Source organism: Melospiza georgiana, chromosome 4, assembly GCF_028018845.1.
Source record: "Melospiza georgiana isolate bMelGeo1 chromosome 4, bMelGeo1.pri, whole genome shotgun sequence".
NCBI lineage: Eukaryota > Metazoa > Chordata > Aves > Passeriformes > Passerellidae > Melospiza > Melospiza georgiana.
Window position 1 is genome coordinate 22410073 of NC_080433.1, and position 21149 is coordinate 22431221.

Here is a 21149-nt window from a genome sequence, read left to right on the forward strand (position 1 = left end):
GAGCATTCAGTTTTCTGAAATGTCTGAGAAATTTTCCCCTAAAAAGTCAGAAGTTTATCTGACTTATTACCCTAAAACATTTGTACTACTTGCCACTCCCAAGGATCATGGGTAAAGTGGTTTATGTGCTCAGGTCAGCTTCTTCATAGACAGTCTAAGCACTAAGTGTACCTCAAACTTGTTCCACTTGCAGAGTTTGGCATTTTTTTTTCCAGCAGAGTAAGTTAAAGTATACTGAGAGTAATCCTGTCTTTCCCCTAGGTACTTTTGACAGACTCCAAAAAACATGCACACTACAGCCCTGGATATCCCAGTGATCCAGCCCAGATACCTTCATTTATGTGCAGCAAGAAGACAGATGCTACTCATCAGCTTAAGGAAAAGCTGTCCTCTCTCATTCCTTGTCACTGCACTTTTGACTAAGGTAAGGCTAAGGGACCATCTCCTGTATGCTCCTTTCCAAACCAAACTATGAATCCAAGGCACTATATCAGCAGAATGTTACAAAATTAAATGTTCTGTACACCACATTGCTCTGGCATGAAGCACTGACATTATGAACCAGAGTCAAATGTAAAAAGTACAATCACTCTATTAACTACTTAAATTATCTCAAAGATAAGAGATGGCCATGGTGCAATGATCAAGGAAAATGTAATCAGACTAGAAGGGAATAAGACAAGCAGGTCTCTGCCCTTTCTGGCTTTGCCAGACATCCTCTTCAAAAACCCACTGCTGCTTGTAATTCTGAAGCTGACATTTATGCTGACATTTGCTGGTATCACAGCACTCTGCAGAGGAGGAGGTGATGACTGTCAGCTACTTCTTTCATTTGAGTTCATTCTTTCACAACATTTGCATGTATGTATGTTTTTCCTTTTTTTTTTTTTTTTTTTTGAGAAAGCATTGGAAAATGGTAATGTCTTGTTATGGATAATGGCTCATAATGCTTATGTTCCTCAAAAACCCTATGTGTCTGTGTGGATGGAGCTGAACTGACCTCTTCACATGTGGTCAAACAATAATTAATGTTGCTGGAGAAAGGTGAGCCGGGAAAAGCTCTCTTTGTAAGCCCCAGGACCTGCTCTAAGATCACTGATACTCCTTGCACTGTGTGAAGCATCACAGTTATTGCACACACTGCTCATGGGAGGTGCATAGAAAAAAGCTGTGGATTCAAGGCAGGAGCAGTCAGACAGCTATGAACAGATTTGCCTCTAAATGTTAAAGTTTAAACTCTTCAGGAGATAATTTAAATTCCTTTCCATTTAAAATGGTGATGTATGTGAACGAATTCAACCAAGGAAAACTTTGTATTTGGGTGACTACTTTTAATGAGATCACTTCACAACTAAGGGGAAATAAAAGTTCATTCACATGAAATCATTTGGGTCTGTCTTGTATTTTTCTCTTAGGTCAGACCCATTTAGTTCTGAAGGCCTGTTCCAAACTTACAGTCTTGACTCTAAAGTCATTGAGACCTCTATTGTTGTAAGAAGTGTGGTGATACAAGCCACAAAAGTTTCATCTGCCTTAGTGTAAAATTGACTCATGCATACATTTTAGAGGTTTTCTTGCACTGGGGTATATTTTACTGTCTAATTTTTGCTAACATGTAAAAAAAAAGTCAAATTGATCGGGGATATGAATCAAACAAAACCTGAGTTTATCAAAGGTACTCTGACAGGAAGACCATTGCATTAAGGCAACAAATGAAAAAAACATAGTACTCTGAAATTCACCTAATCAATCACAGTGAAATAAAGGTGTTATCATAATTCAGGCAAGCTAACAGTGGATGCATGAGATTAACACCTATATCTTACTAGTAATAAATAGTAAAAATAACCTGTGTTCTGTCTGGTGTACTATTTTTAAAAAAAAGAGGAAACATTTTCAGTTTCATACAAATTGATTAGGACTGACAAGATGCAATTCTAAGTGCTCTAGTCAATTTAATCCAATTTAGAGAAAAAAAAACTGAAACAAATTTTATGTAATTTTGATTAATGGAAGTATGGAGGAAATCATAACTGTTCACAGATACTCTGTAGCCAGGAAATGAAGCCAAATTGGCCAGCTAAACTGTTCACAGTGAGCTTTTCACTTAGTGTGTTCTGAATGAAAAGAGAGGAAAACCTTCAGCATCTGAGTCATGATCTTATACCAAACTGATGTCAAGCATTAATTTAAAGCATTTAATTTAATGAAACTTTTCAGTTCATATTTAACAAAACATGACATACTTTATTTCATTGGAACTCATTCTTTAAAAAACCCTTTTCTCACGGAAACAATTATATTTTCAAAATTTAATTCACCTTCAGGGTTTCATATTTTTTTGTGTACTCAGAACTGATTTAAAGCACATTTTCCTGCTGTAATAGGCTGTAATTAGTCAAGATTTAAAAAATGTAATTATTATATCAAGCTAGCACAGCCAATGCAAAATTTCCTTTTTATTTCAAATAAACTTCGATGCAGTTCTTTGATTAGTCTCTACACTCCTGCTTTTTTTTTCTTTTTTTTCCTTTTTCCTTTTTTTTTTTTTTTTTTCCCCTAGATTGCTTAATGATAAAGGAGGTTTCGGAGCTGAGTTACTGGACAGATCATTCACCAGTCAGGCATTTCTGATACTCCCACTGCAGCGCAGTCAAGTATTTAAGCGCGTCAGTGCCACATTTCTCTGCTACAGCGGAATGCTGAAGGATGGGGGCCTGCTTCGAGGAAGTGGAGAGCCCTCCCCATTGCTGGGTCACCATGACAATGAGACAGCAGGAAGGAGAAATGTTTGCCGTGCAGGCACATAACCCCAGCGTAACACCGCTCTGGTTAAATATGCCAGAGCGCTGAGAAGGGCTGACCGAGTGTCACACAGCCAAGAAAATGCTCCATCTCTAGGTGGGGATGTGGAGGGAACTTTCTGTCTCCTAAACATGTCTGTGAGATCACCTGGGCTTGGCACAGACCTGTTCCTGCACAGGAATTGATACTGCTGCACTTAGTCACGGCTGGTGGCACATTATGAAAGTGTAATACCACATTGCTACTAAACCCCTGACATTCCAGCCCAGCCCCAAAATCCTGTTGTCAGGTTCCTTCCCCTTAAGGGTGGGTCTTCACAAGATGCAGATTAAATGATGAAATACAGGTGAAATGATACAAAACAGGAAATCAGCTGAACAAAATAATCCACATCTTGCTGTTACCAAACATCTATGCAAAGTTAGGTAGCACTTTATGGATGTTTGTGGGAAAGCCATAGTTGAGATGTTGCTTTTGCTCAATGACCCTTTGAAATCCAGTTTCTCCTGCTTAAAACTTCCATTTGCTGCGCTAGGTGACTCTAGGAGCTCAGCAAGGGCTGCAGTCTGCACAGTTCCTCTCTGTACCTCTAGGTGCAGAGTGCTGGGAAGTTGCTTTATTCAGGCACAGGAGTGCCTATCTATGGGCACAGCTTCTTTATTACGTCCCAGAGGAGAAATGGAGCATATATATCATATACATGGTCATACATTTTACACCATGCTAGAAGCCTGTGGCCCTTCCTCCTGCTCTGATTCTCTTCTTAGAGAAGCCACCAAGGAAAGTCCCTGTCTCTCTCAGGCATCATCTTTTGCCATTATTCTCAGTCCTTCTCTACTTTAAGTCCTGGGAGAAGAATTCTCCCTGGCCCAGCTTGTCTCCTGTAACTGTTCTCGGGAAGGCGAGCTCTTTACTGTTTGATCTAGTTTGGCAGATGGATTTAAACAATCTTCAGAAACCTCTGCTAAGTCTAATCTAGTCTGACTTCACTCCTCTTGAACCCTACAAGTCTTTTGCAAATGAGCCTCATTCATTATCAGTTACCCAAGCTGTATTTAGTATAATTAAAATGCTGAACCTGTGAATCTTCTCACTGAGGGCAGAATGGAGCTGGATCCATGGAAAGGTCACTCAGCAGGAAGGAGGCACAGAAACCAACAAACAAGGGAGATGAGGACCACAGAACCCCTGATATGCTCAACACAGAGGATATTAAAAAGTGGGTAGGAGGTAATGAGCAATAAGCATCCTGGGCCTCTATGTCTTTTAATCTTCAGTCTCCCTTTCTGCCTCAATTGGCTGAATTCTGTGGGATAACTTGGTAGGCATTCAAGGAAGTGACCTACACTGTTTCCTCATGTGTAGCACAATAATCAACAGCATCAAATGAACTGAGCATCAAGCTGGCATCACCCAGTTACAATGGCAGTAGAAATTAAATAGCATTAATTAGAGGGAGAACATGGAACCCTTTCTGCCTGGAATGTCTCTTCTCTTAGCTGTCAAAAGCCTCCATGGTTTGGCTTATTAAGAGCCAAGCTGACAGGAAAGCTGAAGGGAATAAAGGAGCATTCTCCATTGTGTGCCAAGCCAACTGAGGGAGGACTTGAGTTCAAGACTGACTTTTAAAAGACAGCAAAAGGTTAATGAACTTTTATCCAAGCACCATTAATACATCTGAAGATCATTCTAACTAGACCACAGACAGCACTTTTGCTCTTATTTCACTGCAAGACCAGGTAAGTAATGTATGTAACAGAGAAATCAGAGATTTTTAATCAGAGATTAAAAAGATTTTTCCAGTTTCCAGAAAGCAAAGCAATCCTCCACAACAAAGGACAGTAGCTTCTTATGTGCTCTGCAGATACCTGTATGTATTCCATATTAAAATTATGTCCACAACAATTTTCCTTCTGAATTTACTGACATTTGATATAAACCAGAGTGTTCTGTGCATTAAAAAAGGGGCCTGATTCTTTGAGGAACAATGAACTCTCATTTCTCACTACAGAAGAGGTCAACTTCTTGCAAAATCACTGAAGGCAGGTTCTTTGTATTACTTGGAAGTTGCTCCCCTACACCTTTCATTCTCTGATACACTAGGAGGGGCCAGGAGAAATATCAGATTTTTAGTCAGGACTCAGTTCTGTACTCTGTGATTTAAATTCCTGCCAGCTTCTATGATAGACCTACAGAATGGGAACTGTGATGTTGCAAACAAAGCATAGAACAATTATTTACATTTAAAAGGGTTTCTTTGCCACCTTTTGGCAATCAAGCATGCTTGCATAAACTCTTTTTGAAGAACTTGTCTTTACTTTTTTATGTATACTTTCCTTTTTTCTATACTAAACAACTAATGCAATTTCCAACTGCTAAACAAAAACCTGTGGACATTCTGGACAGTAAACTTTTTTTCCCATTACACATCTACACAGCGCCTAAAATTGACTAGAGTCCTGACTGTTGAACAGAACCATCTAGAAATTTTTGTTATTTAGAAAAATAGTACTTCTATTTTGTGAATTTAAAAAAAAATATTTCATTCACTTGTAAAAAAAAAAAAACGAAGAAATGTGTCAGCAGATATCCATAAACTACCAGTATAGCAAAAGCACATTATTGTGAATATATTATTCACCTACAAGTGAGCTAGAATTACACATTAATAAATTACCCTACATCCACTTTGCAATACCCAAAATTCAGATGTTTCATTGAGCCTTATTTAAGTCACTTGAATCTAAGCTTCTGCACAATTTCATGTAGTAGCTGCACTATGTAAAATGGCTTAGAGAGGAAGATGCCAAAATGGACTAAAAAAAAATCTCAGACTTTCCAATAAAAACATTATTTTTGGTCAACATTATTTGCTAAATTAAACCTAACCATATTAATCATTTTGCTCAACACACAATTGCATTTTTCAGTTAATTTCTCCTTCCAGTTCCTCTTAGCTTTTCTTACATGCCCTACATCTCTACTTTCCCTTAACAGACAATGGCATATTTTTCTTCTATATTTAGAAACATAACCTCCCTTAAAATGATGTTATATGAGAAACCTCACTTGGACATACTGTGATGCTCCATGGACTTGAAAACTGTGCCCAAGAAAGACAGGATGTGACAGCTCCATGATCCCTGAAGATGCTTTAAAGGGCATCCAAGAGACAATCTCTTGCTCTTACCACACAGATGTAAAATTACAGCTGGAGGAAACAGGGGAGTGGGTATATGAGAAACTGGGGGCCAGTCCAATCAAGGAGAGTGAAGAGGAAAAAGAAATCCAAGGAGAAAACTTGTGCTGATTACTCTCTTTTCTTCTCTAGAGATTGCAGAGGAATGAATATGTGTACACTGACTTTCTCCTGCCTGGTCTTTTCCAGGCTTTACCTATCAGCAAGAGCCAAGAGGACATTAATGTCACTCCACCAAAAAGTTCACTTCTGCCCTAAGGAGATGCAAATCCTACAGATAACTGTCTTTGACTATGGACTGCCTGTAAAAGCTGTGCAAGAAACTTCACTGCTCAGTTTAAGTGCAGGATCCTTTGTGCATAGGTTTAAATGCAAAATCACTTCAGCTTCAGGAGGCAGGATCTAGCCCAGAAATCTTACAGTGCAATACATAAGATAAATTTTATTAATTAAATCAAATTCAAAATTTATATTTTACCATTTTAGGATAATGAGTATTTTCTAAAATGTCAATAAAGGTTAAAAAGAAATGGCTCGTTGCTTTATTAAACCATCTGTGTTAATTTCCAGTGGCTGCTTATTTTAAGAAAGTAAGAAAGAATCAGCAGCATCATAAAAATACAGATTTTGTTTCTTATATTTTCTACTCATAAAAAAGAGGAAAAGCAAAATGTGAAAGAGCTTAGGGCTAAGGTATTTGGTTTGAGGATCAGTAGAATATTTCATTTTTCTGTAGGAATAATTATAGTCTTGATTATTATATAAATATTGTTTCATGTTAGTTCTCTGGCCAAAGGTCTAAATTTAGAATTATGCTTTTTATTCATGACACAGTTTCAATAATAAACATTATGATCAAGCCTAGGTGCATGTTACATTATTAAAATGCCTCCTTTTTAAGCACTTGGTGGAATCACTGTTACTGTTCTGCTACAGCTTAGCTAGTCTGCTGACAAAAATGAAGGTTTATTTTTATGTGGCTTGAACTAAGATGACTGAGTTTTGATGTGTGCTCACCCTTAACTATTAACATTGTGTGCGATGGCAGCTTAAATGTTTTATTTTCAAATGAACAGGCAAATGGACTGTTATTTCTATAAATACTAACAGGATCATGCCCAAGCACCAGGATTTTTCTGCCTGGAGCAAGAGGAAACCACACATTTTCTGTTTATTTTTGTGGGTTTTACTATTTTAAGTAACGTCAAGCCCTGGACTGAGTATATTCTGACATTTCTGGTCAATTTGAAGGAAAAAAAGTCACAATAATTGCTTAGCAAGTTAGGTCAACTTAAGCTAAGTCACTGAGTGATGAAAAATATTCTCTGTGATGAGAATATATGCCAGGTCCTCCTGGATCTCCATCTCCAAGTCTTTTGGAAAGAAGCTCAAAAGTAATACACAGGAAAGTGGGAAAATTGTTGATGCATGGCCTGATCCTACCAACATGTACCCAAATCTCCTCATGTACCATTGAAGTCTGACTGTGTGGTGACATTTGAGAGCTGTCCCTGTCTCCTTAACTGCGAGCACATGCTGACAGTGCTATCAGATGCTCTTTTCTGCTCTCTTTTCCCCTGACCTCAGCTTTAACACACACATGAATGGCAAGGCTCTTGTGCTGCCTTTGGAGCAGTAAAACCTGAGTATCAGCTGTGTGGTTTAAACTCCTGCATTTGTCAATGTTATTTTGGTTTTCCTTTGGAGCTGGCTATTTATCTTTTGAAGGTGCAGAAATTACCAAGTATCTGGGTTTTTTTTTTCTGAGCAATACCTGGCTTCACTCAGCAATAAGCCGTTGATTATTCCCAAGTAACAAAGTATTGCTTGACAATTGTAACTTGCTTTCTGAATAGAAAAATGCAGACACCATTAGATGACTGAGGTTTTACAAAGGTATCAGAATGTCCTTTGAAACTAAAGGCTTTTTGCAGCCCCGAGTTGTTCCTCTAAATCTCTGCTCAGCTTGAAACAGTTTGACCTCTGCATCTCATTTCTTTGCAGTAATAAAACCCTCTAATAAATAAAAAAGAAAAACAACTGAACCAGGTAAACACATAAAAATTAGAGAAGGAGAAAGCTAATGAACTTAATTGCAATTACAGTACCAGTACTGAATCGCCTTAAAAAGTATTGATTAAATAACTGCATATTTACATCGCTGAAGGCAAATGATGCATTGCAAAGCAAACAGAGGCTGACCTTTGCACGTTTTCCCATCAGGCTGCAGGGTAAATCCAACTGGGCAACTGCAGCGCACCCCTGTCGCGGTATCCTTGCAAGTCCGATCACAGCCTCCGTTATTGACAGCACATGTTTCTGCAGAATCAAAGAGAGACAGAGAGGGAGAGAGAGGGAGAAAGGCAGTGTAATGAAATGCTCTGGGGGAGGGGAAGGGCGCTGCCTCTTTGGGGCAATATTACAACATATTAAAAGCAATGTAAGTTTTAAGTAAGCCAACTGAAGCAAGCTCAAGGTCATCAGGATCCACGTACTGGTTTTGACTGGTAAATCATTTCCACAAGTCTTGATTTCTTTTTCCTCCCAAACTGGAGATTTTACTTAGTGTATTTAGTTTGTGTTTTTTCAACTCTCTTAGACAATAGGATGGGTTATTACATATGATAAAGTTTAAAAAGAAAAAAAAAAGTGGTTGCCTTTAAAAGCAGAATCAAACATTCTGTTTCGCATCAGTCAATGTCTAGCTGAGGTATTTTAAAGTTCACTTTTAAATGATGCTGTAGGCATAATGAACTTTAAAAACAATAGAAAGCAAAGCAGAGTGCTAGGCTTGGAACTGAGAATTTAAAACCCTTAGTTAAGAAAGAGTTAATGGAAAATGAACTACATATATCACTTTGACAAGAATCTACATGCCCAATCTGTTCTTACTGAACTACAAGCAAAAGGCATCTGGGTTTTGTCCACTTAAAGCTTTTTGCAAATTGAAAGGAGTTTGGAGTGGGTGGGAGGGCATAATTGAGGTCACTGAACCCATTCCAAGCTGTGTCATTGAAATTTCCCAGTGCTTGTAGTATGTAGAAGGGTGGCTGGGCAAACACAGGCAAGAGAAAGTTGCAATACTTCTGAGCTTTTACTACAGTGGGCAGTGACTATTAGGTACCACTGGATTAAAAAAAAAATAAAATTTCCAACTTCATTACAGAAAAAGCAAGAACCCCTCCCTCGCTGCCGTTGTTTGGTGTTACTCATGTATGCACATGCACACACCGGACACATGCATATGCACACATACTCACAAACACATCCATAAAGGAGATAAAAGGCAAGGGAAATGATTAACTTCTCTTTGATCCACAGAATGGAGTGGATGTAAGGATGCCAATTTAGCACGTCAGTTTGAACTGTACATTTTTCTGAAAAGTATTTACTTCAGAGAATAAGTCCTTTTAATAGTATCTTTTTCAGTTGCTCTGGGTTTGATTAAATTAAAATACCCCACTGGCCCCCAAGATTGCCATTATTATACTCAGCTCACCTCTTTCCCTAAAGAGGCTTTGTCATTACTTACTCAGATTTACAGACTCCTATTGCTGAATATTCACAGCCTGCGTCACAATTGTACCCTGTGGACAGGGTCTGACAATCAGCTATAGGATATGCTAATTGGGAATTGCTTTAGAACAGTACATTGATCAAAAATTATTTACACAGAACAGAACAGGCTTTATTTTTCTATTGACTAGTACTAAAAGATTTTTATTTTAAAGTGCTTTGCCCTCAAGGTGAACTTAGACTGGCCATTTTTAAGAACTTCACTGCTTAGAAAAAAAAAAAAAGCAACTGTTTTTTTCTCTTTTGCACTGGCACAGGCCTCTCCACCAGTGTGAAATAAGCTCCTGGCACTTAGGAACAGACTGAAACACAGATTTTTAACAGCATTAACAGCATGGGACAAGTCTCTGAGCCCATATACATTCACACACGGTCCTCCAGATAGATTTTATATTTTTATGTCTGTTTGCTATGTAATGACATCATGTAGAGAGAGCTACCAGTATAGAAATGGATTTGCATGTAACTGCCAGGAAGCACAACTAACAAAGGGATTGACATGTTATCTGGAAAGGATTTCTGAAAATGGAGATTTGTCTGAAAGGATTTCTGAAACCGGAGCAGCTCCTGATTTTCAGACGGTTCTTGCTCATCTTGCAGGACCTCAACCTAACTGTTTAAGCAATATAGTTCTGATTTTCATCTACTTCTCTGGAAAGCACTATTTTATAGACTTACAGGCTGAAACTTCTGCTTGAAGAATTCTGCAAATGACAATTCTGGCATTTCCATTTGTATGTGAACATGAGCGCGTCCTCGTAGACCAACATATCAGATAATAATTTTATGTTTCAGGGAAGGCAAAATGTATCAGGTAATTTAAAATTTTTAACTTGGGCACAGTTTAAGGGCAGGAGGATTTGCCAGGAGTAAAGAGTTAAGGTTAAAACTCAGGAAAAAGCACTGAAGGTTACGTTTGGCATGGCACTGCAAAGAGCAGTAAATCTTCTGTTAGCAGATTAACTCTGGCATATGAAGACTCCTTTATTGCAGTGTGTCAACACAAGATGAACATAAGCAGTAATATTTCTGCTTTCTGGATGACATCCAGTGAAAATGAATAGACACAACAATTTTTTTTTCTCATGGCATGGATGACTGGATCTATAGGGTAAGGGTCATTCAATGAACAAGAGTTATTTCTATGTATAAATAGAAGGAATCAAGGCAGCTTTTCTTATTTTCACACAGATTTAGTAAAACAAACCAAAAAGGGTAAATACCCTGCAACCTTTCTAGCAACTCTGACTTTCATACATGATGAACTCTGTACAGAATGAAGATCCAAGTGAGCAAGAGGACATGTGACAGTACCTCTCACACTTTGGATAATTGGAGAGATGTACTGATGAAATTCCTTAAACTCAAGGTCGTGAGAAAACATCGGTAAAAGAAAGCAAACATGAATAGCAGAACGTGGGAAAGAGGCTACATCAAAGAGGGGAGCTGAGGGCTACACACAGAACAAAACCAATGCACAACCACCTGTGTTTCTGAGATGGGTCACACCAACTCATCCCTCACCTCAGCACTACTAAACCTCAGCATATATTTGAAGCACAAATACAACTTTTAGGCCAAGAGGCAAAAGTAAATTACTTATTTCCATTCTATCACAGTGGAGAAGCTATGGAAGGGAAAGAACAGACGTCAGAAATTGGATCAAGTCTTCATGGTGATATTGGTCCTACAGATCATTTTTGCTGTTTTTTTCTCTGTGAAAGACAATATCAACATTTTAGCCTTTTTTCTTGTTTGTTTCAAACTTTTTTTTGGTGTTTGTTTTGCCTTTTTTTTTTTTTTTTTGGTGGTGTTTTTTTGTTTTTTTTGTTTGTTTTTGTTTTTGTTTTGTTTTATTTTGTTTTGTTTTGGTTTTTTGGGTTTTTTTTGGTTTTTTTTTTGGTTTTTTTTGTTCTGACAAGGTAGCAAAAAAAAAAAAACAACCTGGAAGACAACTAAAGCAGCATCATGTTACTGGCATTTAGATTGCTTCTGAATTATGACAAAGTTCAAAATCTGAAACAAGTAGACCTTATTGTTAATTTAAAGTGATATTTGAAGTCCCATCTACATCTCTACTGAATTCATACCAGAAAATTCAAGCAGGAACAGTGATCTAAAGAAAAGGACATCTATTTATATTGGGCGGTCTGGGAGACATTACATTGTATTTTTCCAGTGTAAGCTCCTAATTTTGGAAAAATCTCTCATGTGTCTGCTCAATGGATCCACAGACAAGAAATATCTAAAATCATTACCAATGTCCTATGGTTTAATCCATAGAAACTCTTGCTTTAGATTAGTCCACTGCACTATGGGATATGCACTGCTTCTGGATATTAAAATATCCAATTAAAAAGCACAAGCTTGAGCTGCTAATCCTTCAATCCAGGAACATTGACTTGGTTACCAGGTGAAGTTAATCCAGTGCCTGCAATGGTTTAGCAGGGAAGAGCAGCTCTTCAGGTTCTACTTCTGAAGCTTTTGAACTCAACCAGAGCTCTCTCAGGTGGTAACAGGTCACTTTCTTAACGAGTCACACTAGACAGGATTTATTTGGCTTTGAAACTATTAAATGCCTGAAACTCCGAACAGATCTTATGGTTTCAGAATATTTCTGAAAGCCTGATTTTCAGCTTCTTCTATGAAACAAGTAAATATAACCATTTAAAATACAAACTTCTAAAAAATCTGTTTGTTTGGGGTTTTTAAAGTTGCCAATTATTTTATAAAGCCAATTTCTGTGACTTCAAGTTATCTCATGAATGAAGGAACATAACATGATTTTAAGGGTATTGGTCAAAATCAGGCAAATCTTGGATCCTCTATTATTCATTGTTGGTTCAGTCTGGACTAAAATCCAAACCAGTTTTATAGGAACTAAAATATGATGCAAAGCAGAACAAAATTCCATATGTCCTTGAGATTAGCAGGGTTCCATCCGAGGATCGTTCAGTAATCTATGTCTTAACTAGGTCATTCTTTATAATATTTGACAAATCATGAGGAAAGGTATTAAAACTGGACAAGGTAAACACCAATAAAGGCAAGAGGATGGGGTCTAGCACCAAGGTGCTTTATTTAGAGATATGGAGAAGTGATTCTCTGATCTTTTTTGTTACTCATCATGGCAGTCTGAAGTCAACAGGATCCAAAAAAACCCCACTTGTTCCCAGACTCCTGATCATAACACAATGACTGGAAAGAGTGGATAACAACTGCAAATGTAAGAGCTGCTCTCTCTTCTCATGCAAAGAAGTCTTAACAGAAGAAAAAAACCTAGCTGACATGAAAACAAGAGAACTACACAACCTAAGTGAAAATGGGAGAGGGAAGCCACTAAAGTCATCACCTACATTCAAGGCAGCCTTGCAGCATCTGTCTCTTAGGAAAAGCATGAGAGGGACACTGAATGGCACCTTCTTGCTCAGAAAAAGTTGTTCTTGGACTAAATTAAATGACTGTTCTGTAGGGCTTATGATTGCCATTTCCTCTGAATCAGAGAGGAAGGCTGGACTGACCCCCTGTCTTAAGGCCTTGTGCAGAGGAAAATGATTTTTTGCAACTGGTAGGCTGCAGATAAAACACGTAGCAGTCTAAACCAAAGAGTATTCTCTAAGTTTGCCAGATTTCAAAACTGTTTAGGTTGACATGGTAAGCAGTAAGTACAGCCAAAAGGAAGACATGAAAATGGAAAAATGCTTTTTTCCACCACCTAGTTCCTATGATTATCCAAATGATAACACTAACCAAAGGGCAAGTAAAAGAAAACCAGCAATTCAAACTGCCTTTTTTTGGAATGCATTTGCAGTGGACTAAAGCTCATTGGGGTCAGCAGAAACAGGATGACAGGGCTCAAAATCTGTGCCATATTATTTTGAGATTATTCTGAGTCAATATTTATGCTAGGCAAGAGCAATTCTCGATGGAGTAGCCTGGAGCTCAGAATTTAGAGAAGCTATCAAAGCCTATCAAGTAGAACATAATCTAAGTAAAGTTATGAGTAATCATACTCAGATTGTAATCATGTCTCCTTCTACACTTGGTCTGGATTTTGCACAAGATCTGAACATGGCATTTTAGGCTCAGAATTCAGGGGTCAGACACATGAACAAGTTAATCTTCATGCAACTAAAGCTAAATGGTGCAAGCAAGATGGCAGCTTTAGTGCACTCACAGTTTAAGCCAGTGCAATGAGAAGGTATATGGATTAATTAGACCATGTTTTTCCTAAAAAGGTACCTCTGAAGTAATAATTCCTGGCAACTGGAGTGGCAAAAAGGGTAAACTACTCCCAGTAGCTGTTTCTCAGCAGATGCACTGTCACTAAAGCTGTTGCAAACTGCTACTGTCTCTGAATCAACTGATAACCTGTTTACCTATCCTAAGCACATAAAAATGAGTTTATTTCTCATTTTAAAATTTCTCTTTATTTAATTCACAGTGAAACACCAACTTTGAACAACTGCGAAAAGATTAAGGACGTCTGTTAAAGATAGTCATATATATGGCTTTGAGAATTTTGAGAAGGTCTGATCTGAAAGCATTGATTGCCATTGTCAGTTGTGATTCCTTGCATCACTGTAGTGTTTTGGGACCAACATCAGGACTCCATTGTGCAAACTATGTTGCAGTTTTGAAAAAGTGATGATGGTAAAGTATGAGAGCAGTTCTATGAGAGGACAAGATCCTGTTGAGCTCAGTGGTACAGGCTTCCTTCTCTTAAACAATGTTGAATTAATTTAGTTTAATACACAAAGTATCTGGGGTTCTTAATTTGTACCTCCCTTCCCCTCCTGAAAAAGCACTTTGCTCCATCTGGCTCAAAGGCTGCCTGTGCAGACATCTCATCTGTTTCTTTCATCTTGGTGTCACAGCACAATCTCCACCAAAGAGAGCTCTTTCTGACTTCTTTTTGAACTGGGGTTCTCTCTCTTCCTCCTAGCTTTTATCTAGAGAATCCGGAAATAATTTTAACCGCTAGTGGTAGGTGAAGCGCATGACCATGCCTAAGAACAAGGACTACCTAACTGAATAAAAAAGACCACGCTGAAGATCCCCTGCAAATTCTGATCAAAAATGCACAAATCCTGAAAGCCTGAAACTTGGAAGAGATTCAAACTGAAATCAGGAAAGGCCATTAAAAAAAATAATTCTGTGGATTATAAAATGAGCTTGCCTTTACGTAAGAGGGAACATGCAGTATGAGTAAGAAAGCCATGAGACAGAGAACAGATGATAAGACTGCTGTTGCCATCCATAAAAAGAATTTTACTGAAAGTAGCAGTACATGAGGTACACGTGCTATGTGGCAGTAGATCAGGGTACAGGGAGGGACTCAAAGGACAACAAGCACAAGAAGAAACGAAACACAAAATATTTCAATTTTCAGTTAAGGGAGAACTGTGCTATTCTCATGCAAATTATGCTCTGTGATGCTGAAAGGATAGAGAAAGAGCATTCACAAGAGTATAATGAAAGAAACAAATAGCTGTGAACAGATGAAGGAGAAACTGAAAGAGCTTCATATTCAGGGAATGAAAAAGGTAAGACAGAAAGGGGTAACTTGCAGGATGTTGAATTCTTCACTTCGTTATGCTTGTCTCCTCATTTCCTTGCAATTTCATGATTGGTAGAATTTTATTTGCATGAAAATAGGATGAGAATTCTGCCCTGCCACATAGGGAATGTGTGAAGAATAAACTAGGTGAATCTTACACTGAATCATGAACCCCTCAGCTCTCAGTTCAGAAAAACTCGATTCCTCTTCAGGGAACGCTACATATTTAGGGAATGTCACCTGATTGATTGGATCAGGTGTTTTATAAGCATCTTATGAGTACAGTCTGGTTCTTAAAATTAACACTTGTAGCTGTGGTGCTCTCTCTAGATAGAGAAGCTGCACTTAAGAAAAACTGAAACTCTCTGAACATCGTGAAGGAGCATTATCTCTTGACCTTGGATAAATCCTTTCATTTAAAATGGGAAAGCAAAACAATGGAAGGTATTGCCAGGAATTCTGGATAAGGTCAGAGTCTTTATCGTCAGCAAAGAAATGAAAAGGGATTTTTACAGGAAATAGCACACCATTCACAAACTCAATGAATAAAAGTGACGGTAACTCAAGATGAAAAGATCTGCCCTTGGGAGACAGAGAATGCATGAATGACCTCAGGGATTCCTTCCCCCTGTTTGCTATGATTTCATACAGCAAAGTAGAACTGACAGAAGGAGTTAAAGTGAGGTCTTGGTTTCACAGTCAGTAACTGAATTATAGAACCTCCCAGCAATATGCCTGCTAATGAAATGTTTGCAATTCTTTATTGATTAAAGCACAAAAGGATTATGATGCATACACAGACACACACTTGGCTTTCTGACAGTGAGCGTTTCTAAGTCGGGTAAAAGCCATTCAGAAAAATAAAGACATATTTTAAGTAATTGGAAAGAATCCTAGGAGGCAGTACAACAAAGCCAGGCACTGAAGTACACACTGGAAAGGTGCTCTTGGCTTAAAGCGACCCCTGGTAGGCTGTAACTGTGATAGAATTTAACTGCTTTGAAAGAACATTTCAAAACAAACACTAGCTTGTCCATCATCCTGCTCTTTGAGACAGAAACCTGGGAGTATTATCACTCTCATTCTATTTTGAAAGAAGACAAAAATAAAGTCTGCAGAATCCATTTTTAATTCATGTTGGAATGAAACAACATAAGGCTTTTGGAAATTTTCTGATGGCAAACCAGATCTCGTACACTCTTTACTCCAGTGTTTGGTAGTTTAGGCATTAAATTGCATGTTAGAAACCCAGGTCACATTTTCTATGCTTTTATCTTTACTGAAACTGAAAAATCCCTAGCCTTTATCAAACTATTGATTACCAATAATGGCCCCAAGGGTGGAACATATACATGAGGCAATAATGAGTTAGTCTGACTTTACAGACCAACATTTTTCTTGAACAGAGGTGGCAATGCACTGTGAAAGGCTCTTTAGAATCACTTCCTTACATTTCAAATGAATATTCAAACAAGTACGTTCTGTCTGTGTACATTCTGTCTCCCTATTTCTGAAGACCATTCCAGGCAAAAGCACTGTGAAAATCCAGAGTTTCCCCACAAAACCTACTTTCAAGAAAAAAGCCTTTTGACAGAAAACTCTCATCAGATGACAAGATTCTTTAAGGTTAAGAATGTGTGGTTTTCATATGTTCTACAGCTCCTTTTTCTGATCTGCAAAGAAGCTAAATATGGCTTTACCACAAAGTCCTGAAATCCAGAAAATGATGAGATTTCCATATTATATACACTGTCACTGTGTGGTTTATACAGTATTTAAAGATAGATTCTACAGATTCTATAGTATTTCAAGATGCTTGATTTTGGACAAGTTATTCACACTGAGTCACCAGCAGGGTGATCTTTGGATGGTGAAAGACTACAGAAGGAAAATCTCCATATTGATATGCAGTCATTTTAAACATGGTAGGAGAAAATAAATTTAAGTATGAGACTCTGGTAATTGCAGTTAACTTTGTGGATTCTATTTTCCTGTAATCATAAAAAGTTGAATGTCTCTACTGAAAACAGTGATTCAAAAAGTCCTGTGTGTCATAAAGCGAGGTGGAAGTAAAAAAAAGCCCACTAGAGAAATTAAAAGATTTCTTATTTTTCAGGTGCTCCAGACAAGTCAGTTTGATGTTCAGGATGAATAGGGCAGCCTAATCCTTAGATAACTGCAGATTAAGAAAAGATGCCATATATCTGACTATTAAATTCAGATGACTCAAGAAATACAATGTTGAGTACTACTTTTGGTTCAAATGGCTAAACCCAAGCTCAAAATTTGTAAATCTCTCTGTCTTTTTTGATGTAACAGATATTTAAATGCTTGCCTTTTCTACAAATGCCATGGCGCAAGCTCAAGTTGTGGGTTTTTTATTTAATATGATATGAGCAGCTCATTAAAATCCATTGTAGGTACTGGGCTAATGATATGAAACCTAAACAGCTTTGACCAGGACAGAAGAAACACAGTTACCTTGGCTGATGTGGCCAGGTACTTCAGGAGGCACAAGATTGGATGAAAGAGCTGACCAGCACACAGAGAAGGGAGCACTGGCATGTCATTCAAGTGGCCAGAGCAGCACTTGCACTTGTGATCTATTATTCTGAATTGGCTTTGGCTGTGTACTGCAATGCTTGGGATCCCTGGTGTTGAACTGATGGGGATGTATAATTTCCACAGGAAGCAAAGGCAAACAAAGACATGATTCTGCCCCACATAACTTGCAGGGAGGATATTCTCTGTCATAAACTAATCCACGGCAGAAATGCTCAAATTGCAACTTCCACAGTTCACATCTCTAGCTATTGCTGCGCAGAGGGAATGGTCTTAGCTGACTGCACACTCACCTCTCCAGGCAGGTACCTGGGTGCTCATAATAAATGGCTGGAAAGTCACTGATAAGATAATGAAAGAGGAGACATCTGCAGAAATCAAATGATTCTTGCTACAACAAGGAAAATACAGAATCAGTGAAAATACTACCTTATTTGCTGGTAAAGTGCCAGGAATACAGCCAGACCACAGCCCTGCCTGTGAACAACTCCTAGGAAATCAGAGATAAAATGTGACGCGGGTGCACATATATCCCAGCCTGGCAAAGCTGGTCCTTGGTTTCCAAATGGCACCCCAGAAGCAATCAAGGCAGAAGTAAAATTGAGAAGTAACAAAGACCAGCACAGTTCCAATGCACTTCACAGCTTATACCAGCATTTCAGCTGACAGTAGAATACCTTGGAGGGTTCTTAGGAACCAGCTTCCAGGAAAGAGAATTGCATCTCTCTTTGAGGTGGGTTGCAAATAACCTTACTGATGATCAAGAAGCTGATGTCCAATGACAAAATCCTCAGCTGTCCTGACACAAAATTAGCTGACTATGTCTTGGGAAGCAGTGAATTTCTGTGCAGTTTGGATTTCTGAAGACACTTTTAGCACTGGTGTCCGTTTTGCTTCCCTTAAGCATGGAAGGGAAATTACTACAATTCCTCAACTTCAGGATGGGCTCATTGTCCTGTTGCTCTTTGCTATACTTACAAGTGCTTTGTACACCCCTCTTCTTGTGATGCGAAGGAACCAACTTTTTATCTTCTAGGGTCAGAGCAAGAATGCTTTATGGTCAAAGTGAGTTCTTACAACAGTGATCTCAGAGAAGAGATCACTCTTTACAACTTCCTGAAAGGTGGTTGTGGTCAGGTGGGGTTGGTCTCTTTCTCCAGGCAGCAACTGACAGAACCAGAGGACACAGTCTTAGGTTGTGCCAGGGGAAATAAAGGTTGGATATTAGGAAAAAGATTTTTACAGAAAGGGTGATTAAGTTCTGGAATTGTCTGCCTGGGGAGGTGGTGGAGTCACCATCCCTGGATGTGTTGAAAAAAAGGCTGAATGCGGCACTCGGTGGTTGAGGTATTGGGGCATGGGTTGGACTTGATGATCTTTAAGGTTTCTTCCAACCTAGTGATTCTGTGAATTCTGTGAAGAACGGAAAAGGGATTGAAGGTGAGGAAGATGTTTAGTGTTTGCAGTACTTCTGAAGTCACCTCGTGTTAAGCCCAAATGAACCTAATTCATTGACTGCTAAAGAGCAGAGGAAGGAAAATGAAACACAGTGAGAAATGAGTCAGGTCTGCCTCTTCAAGAAGAGCTGACCAGAGGACAGGATCTAACAAACAGTCTGCACAAAGCATCCTGGTTGAGTTGCTAAAACACTTTACAGATTCATGCAGGCCAGTAAGCCTGGGATGATGGTGATGTAGCGAGTAACTGTGTTTTTAAAGACAATATAAAAAAATACTTCATAAAATTGCTTGGTTCAAAGAATTGTCAAGGGCAGCCAAAGAGCAAAGCATTATCTCTGACGAGACTCCTTGAGCTTAAATTTCAGACAGTTCTACATTCTGGTTTCTTAAAGAGGAAGTTTGCAGCTGCTTGTCACCTCTTTGTAAGCAGTTGGCTTATTTGTAATGAGGGAGCCCGATGGCATAACTGATGCTATGAATTCTATTTCTGTGACTAGAATATCAAGTTCTAAAAGGTTTCTTAAAGGTTTCTAAAAGAAAGCTTCAGGATATCAACAGACAATTGCTCTATAAAAACATTGCAGCCTTTTTGAGTGAAAGACAGTGGTCAAGGAGAATTGAGCCCAAAAGACTTAATTACTTACAATTTATTTATGATAAAGTGCTAGGCTGCTGGATGATTTATTTTTACAGTTTAGACGGTGATGGGGCTGTTGGATTTATGAATTCTATCCAGGGCTTTAACAGCAAAAAAAGATATGGAAAAATGAATAAAAACAACTTATATTGATGAAGATGTGACACTGGACAAAATATTTTGAAGGTAAGTGTGTTAGTAGGGTTAACTGGAAGTTTGGTGCTTCTAAAGTTGTGTGCCCATACTAGAATGTCTCTCATACAGTTAGGCAGGGCAGATATATTGTGATTCACACTCATTCTGGATTTAGACTGAAAAATATGTGAAATGCACCAGTCCACCCCTCTAACCAGGCAAGGCAGATTCATCCTATGATGCTAGGATAGAAAAAACAGTTTTAGCAAATGGGTTCCTGAGGAAAAGAAGGTAAGGGAAGATGGAGAAGGTTGCTGTGATGCTCCTAAGAAGCACACAAAATACTTTCAGAAAATATTCTGCTACACAAAACACACACACAAAACAGAGATTTGAACATAATTTTAAGAGCTGAAGGCTGTGCTCAACTAACTGCAAGATAAATGACACCGGATGTTTACGAAGACATGAAGACATTGGTGGTGCCCTTCTGCTTTGTAGCAAGTGCAAGGTGTTCTGCAAAAAAAGGAATGTATGAGTGCCTTAGAGATGATGGTACAGCTCTGCTTTTGGAGCTGTGCACTTCTGCAGGATCCATGTCCTTTCTCAACTATGGAATGCTCATGGCTCAAGGTGCAGTTCACAGCAGCCACCACAGAACCAAGGCAGGACCTCTCCAGGAGCCCCCCTGTAGAACAGCTAAGGCTGCACTGCCTCCATTCCATGATGGCAACGGCCAAGGGGAAGTGAGGAAGAGGGATATGAGCTGTATGAATGTTCACTGACCAGATATCTCTGGAATTGGAGCACTCTTGACTGTGAATCCAAGTGCTTTTCTTGGATTCAGGGAAATAAGGCTTCAGCTGGAAGCCCTCAGGGTCTGTCCAAAGATTACGAAAAAGTTGGATGGAAATTCCTAGGCATCTATGGACAGTTCTAAAGGGAAGTTTCTTGTAGGTCATCAGAGAAGACCAGTTTCTCATCTGCCTCAGAAGATCTAGATAAGAATGCATCTAACAGGAAGGAAAATTGAGTATTTATCTTATTTTCTCTATTTAAGATTTAGCCACAAGTCACAGGACTACACCATGACTCGGACACAGCCAGTCTGAGGCGGCCAGTCTTGGTGTAGCAAGCTGACTGCTCTCGGCAGCCTTGTCTGACAGCAACACTGTTCTAAAGCAATCTTGTCAGGCTTATTCTGAGCCTTGGCTG

General features: G+C 38.7%; 1 protein-coding gene across 1 annotated transcript in view; it reads right to left on the reverse strand.

Moving 5' to 3' along the window:
- The window catches only part of SCUBE1 (signal peptide, CUB domain and EGF like domain containing 1), a 190323-nt gene that overhangs the window by 56874 nt on the left and 112300 nt on the right, over nt 1-21149 (reverse strand). The window contains exon 8 of the mRNA XM_058022515.1: nt 8207-8323. Coding sequence (XP_057878498.1) covers nt 8207-8323 — 117 coding nt within the window. The remainder of the gene's footprint in view (nt 1-8206; nt 8324-21149) is intronic.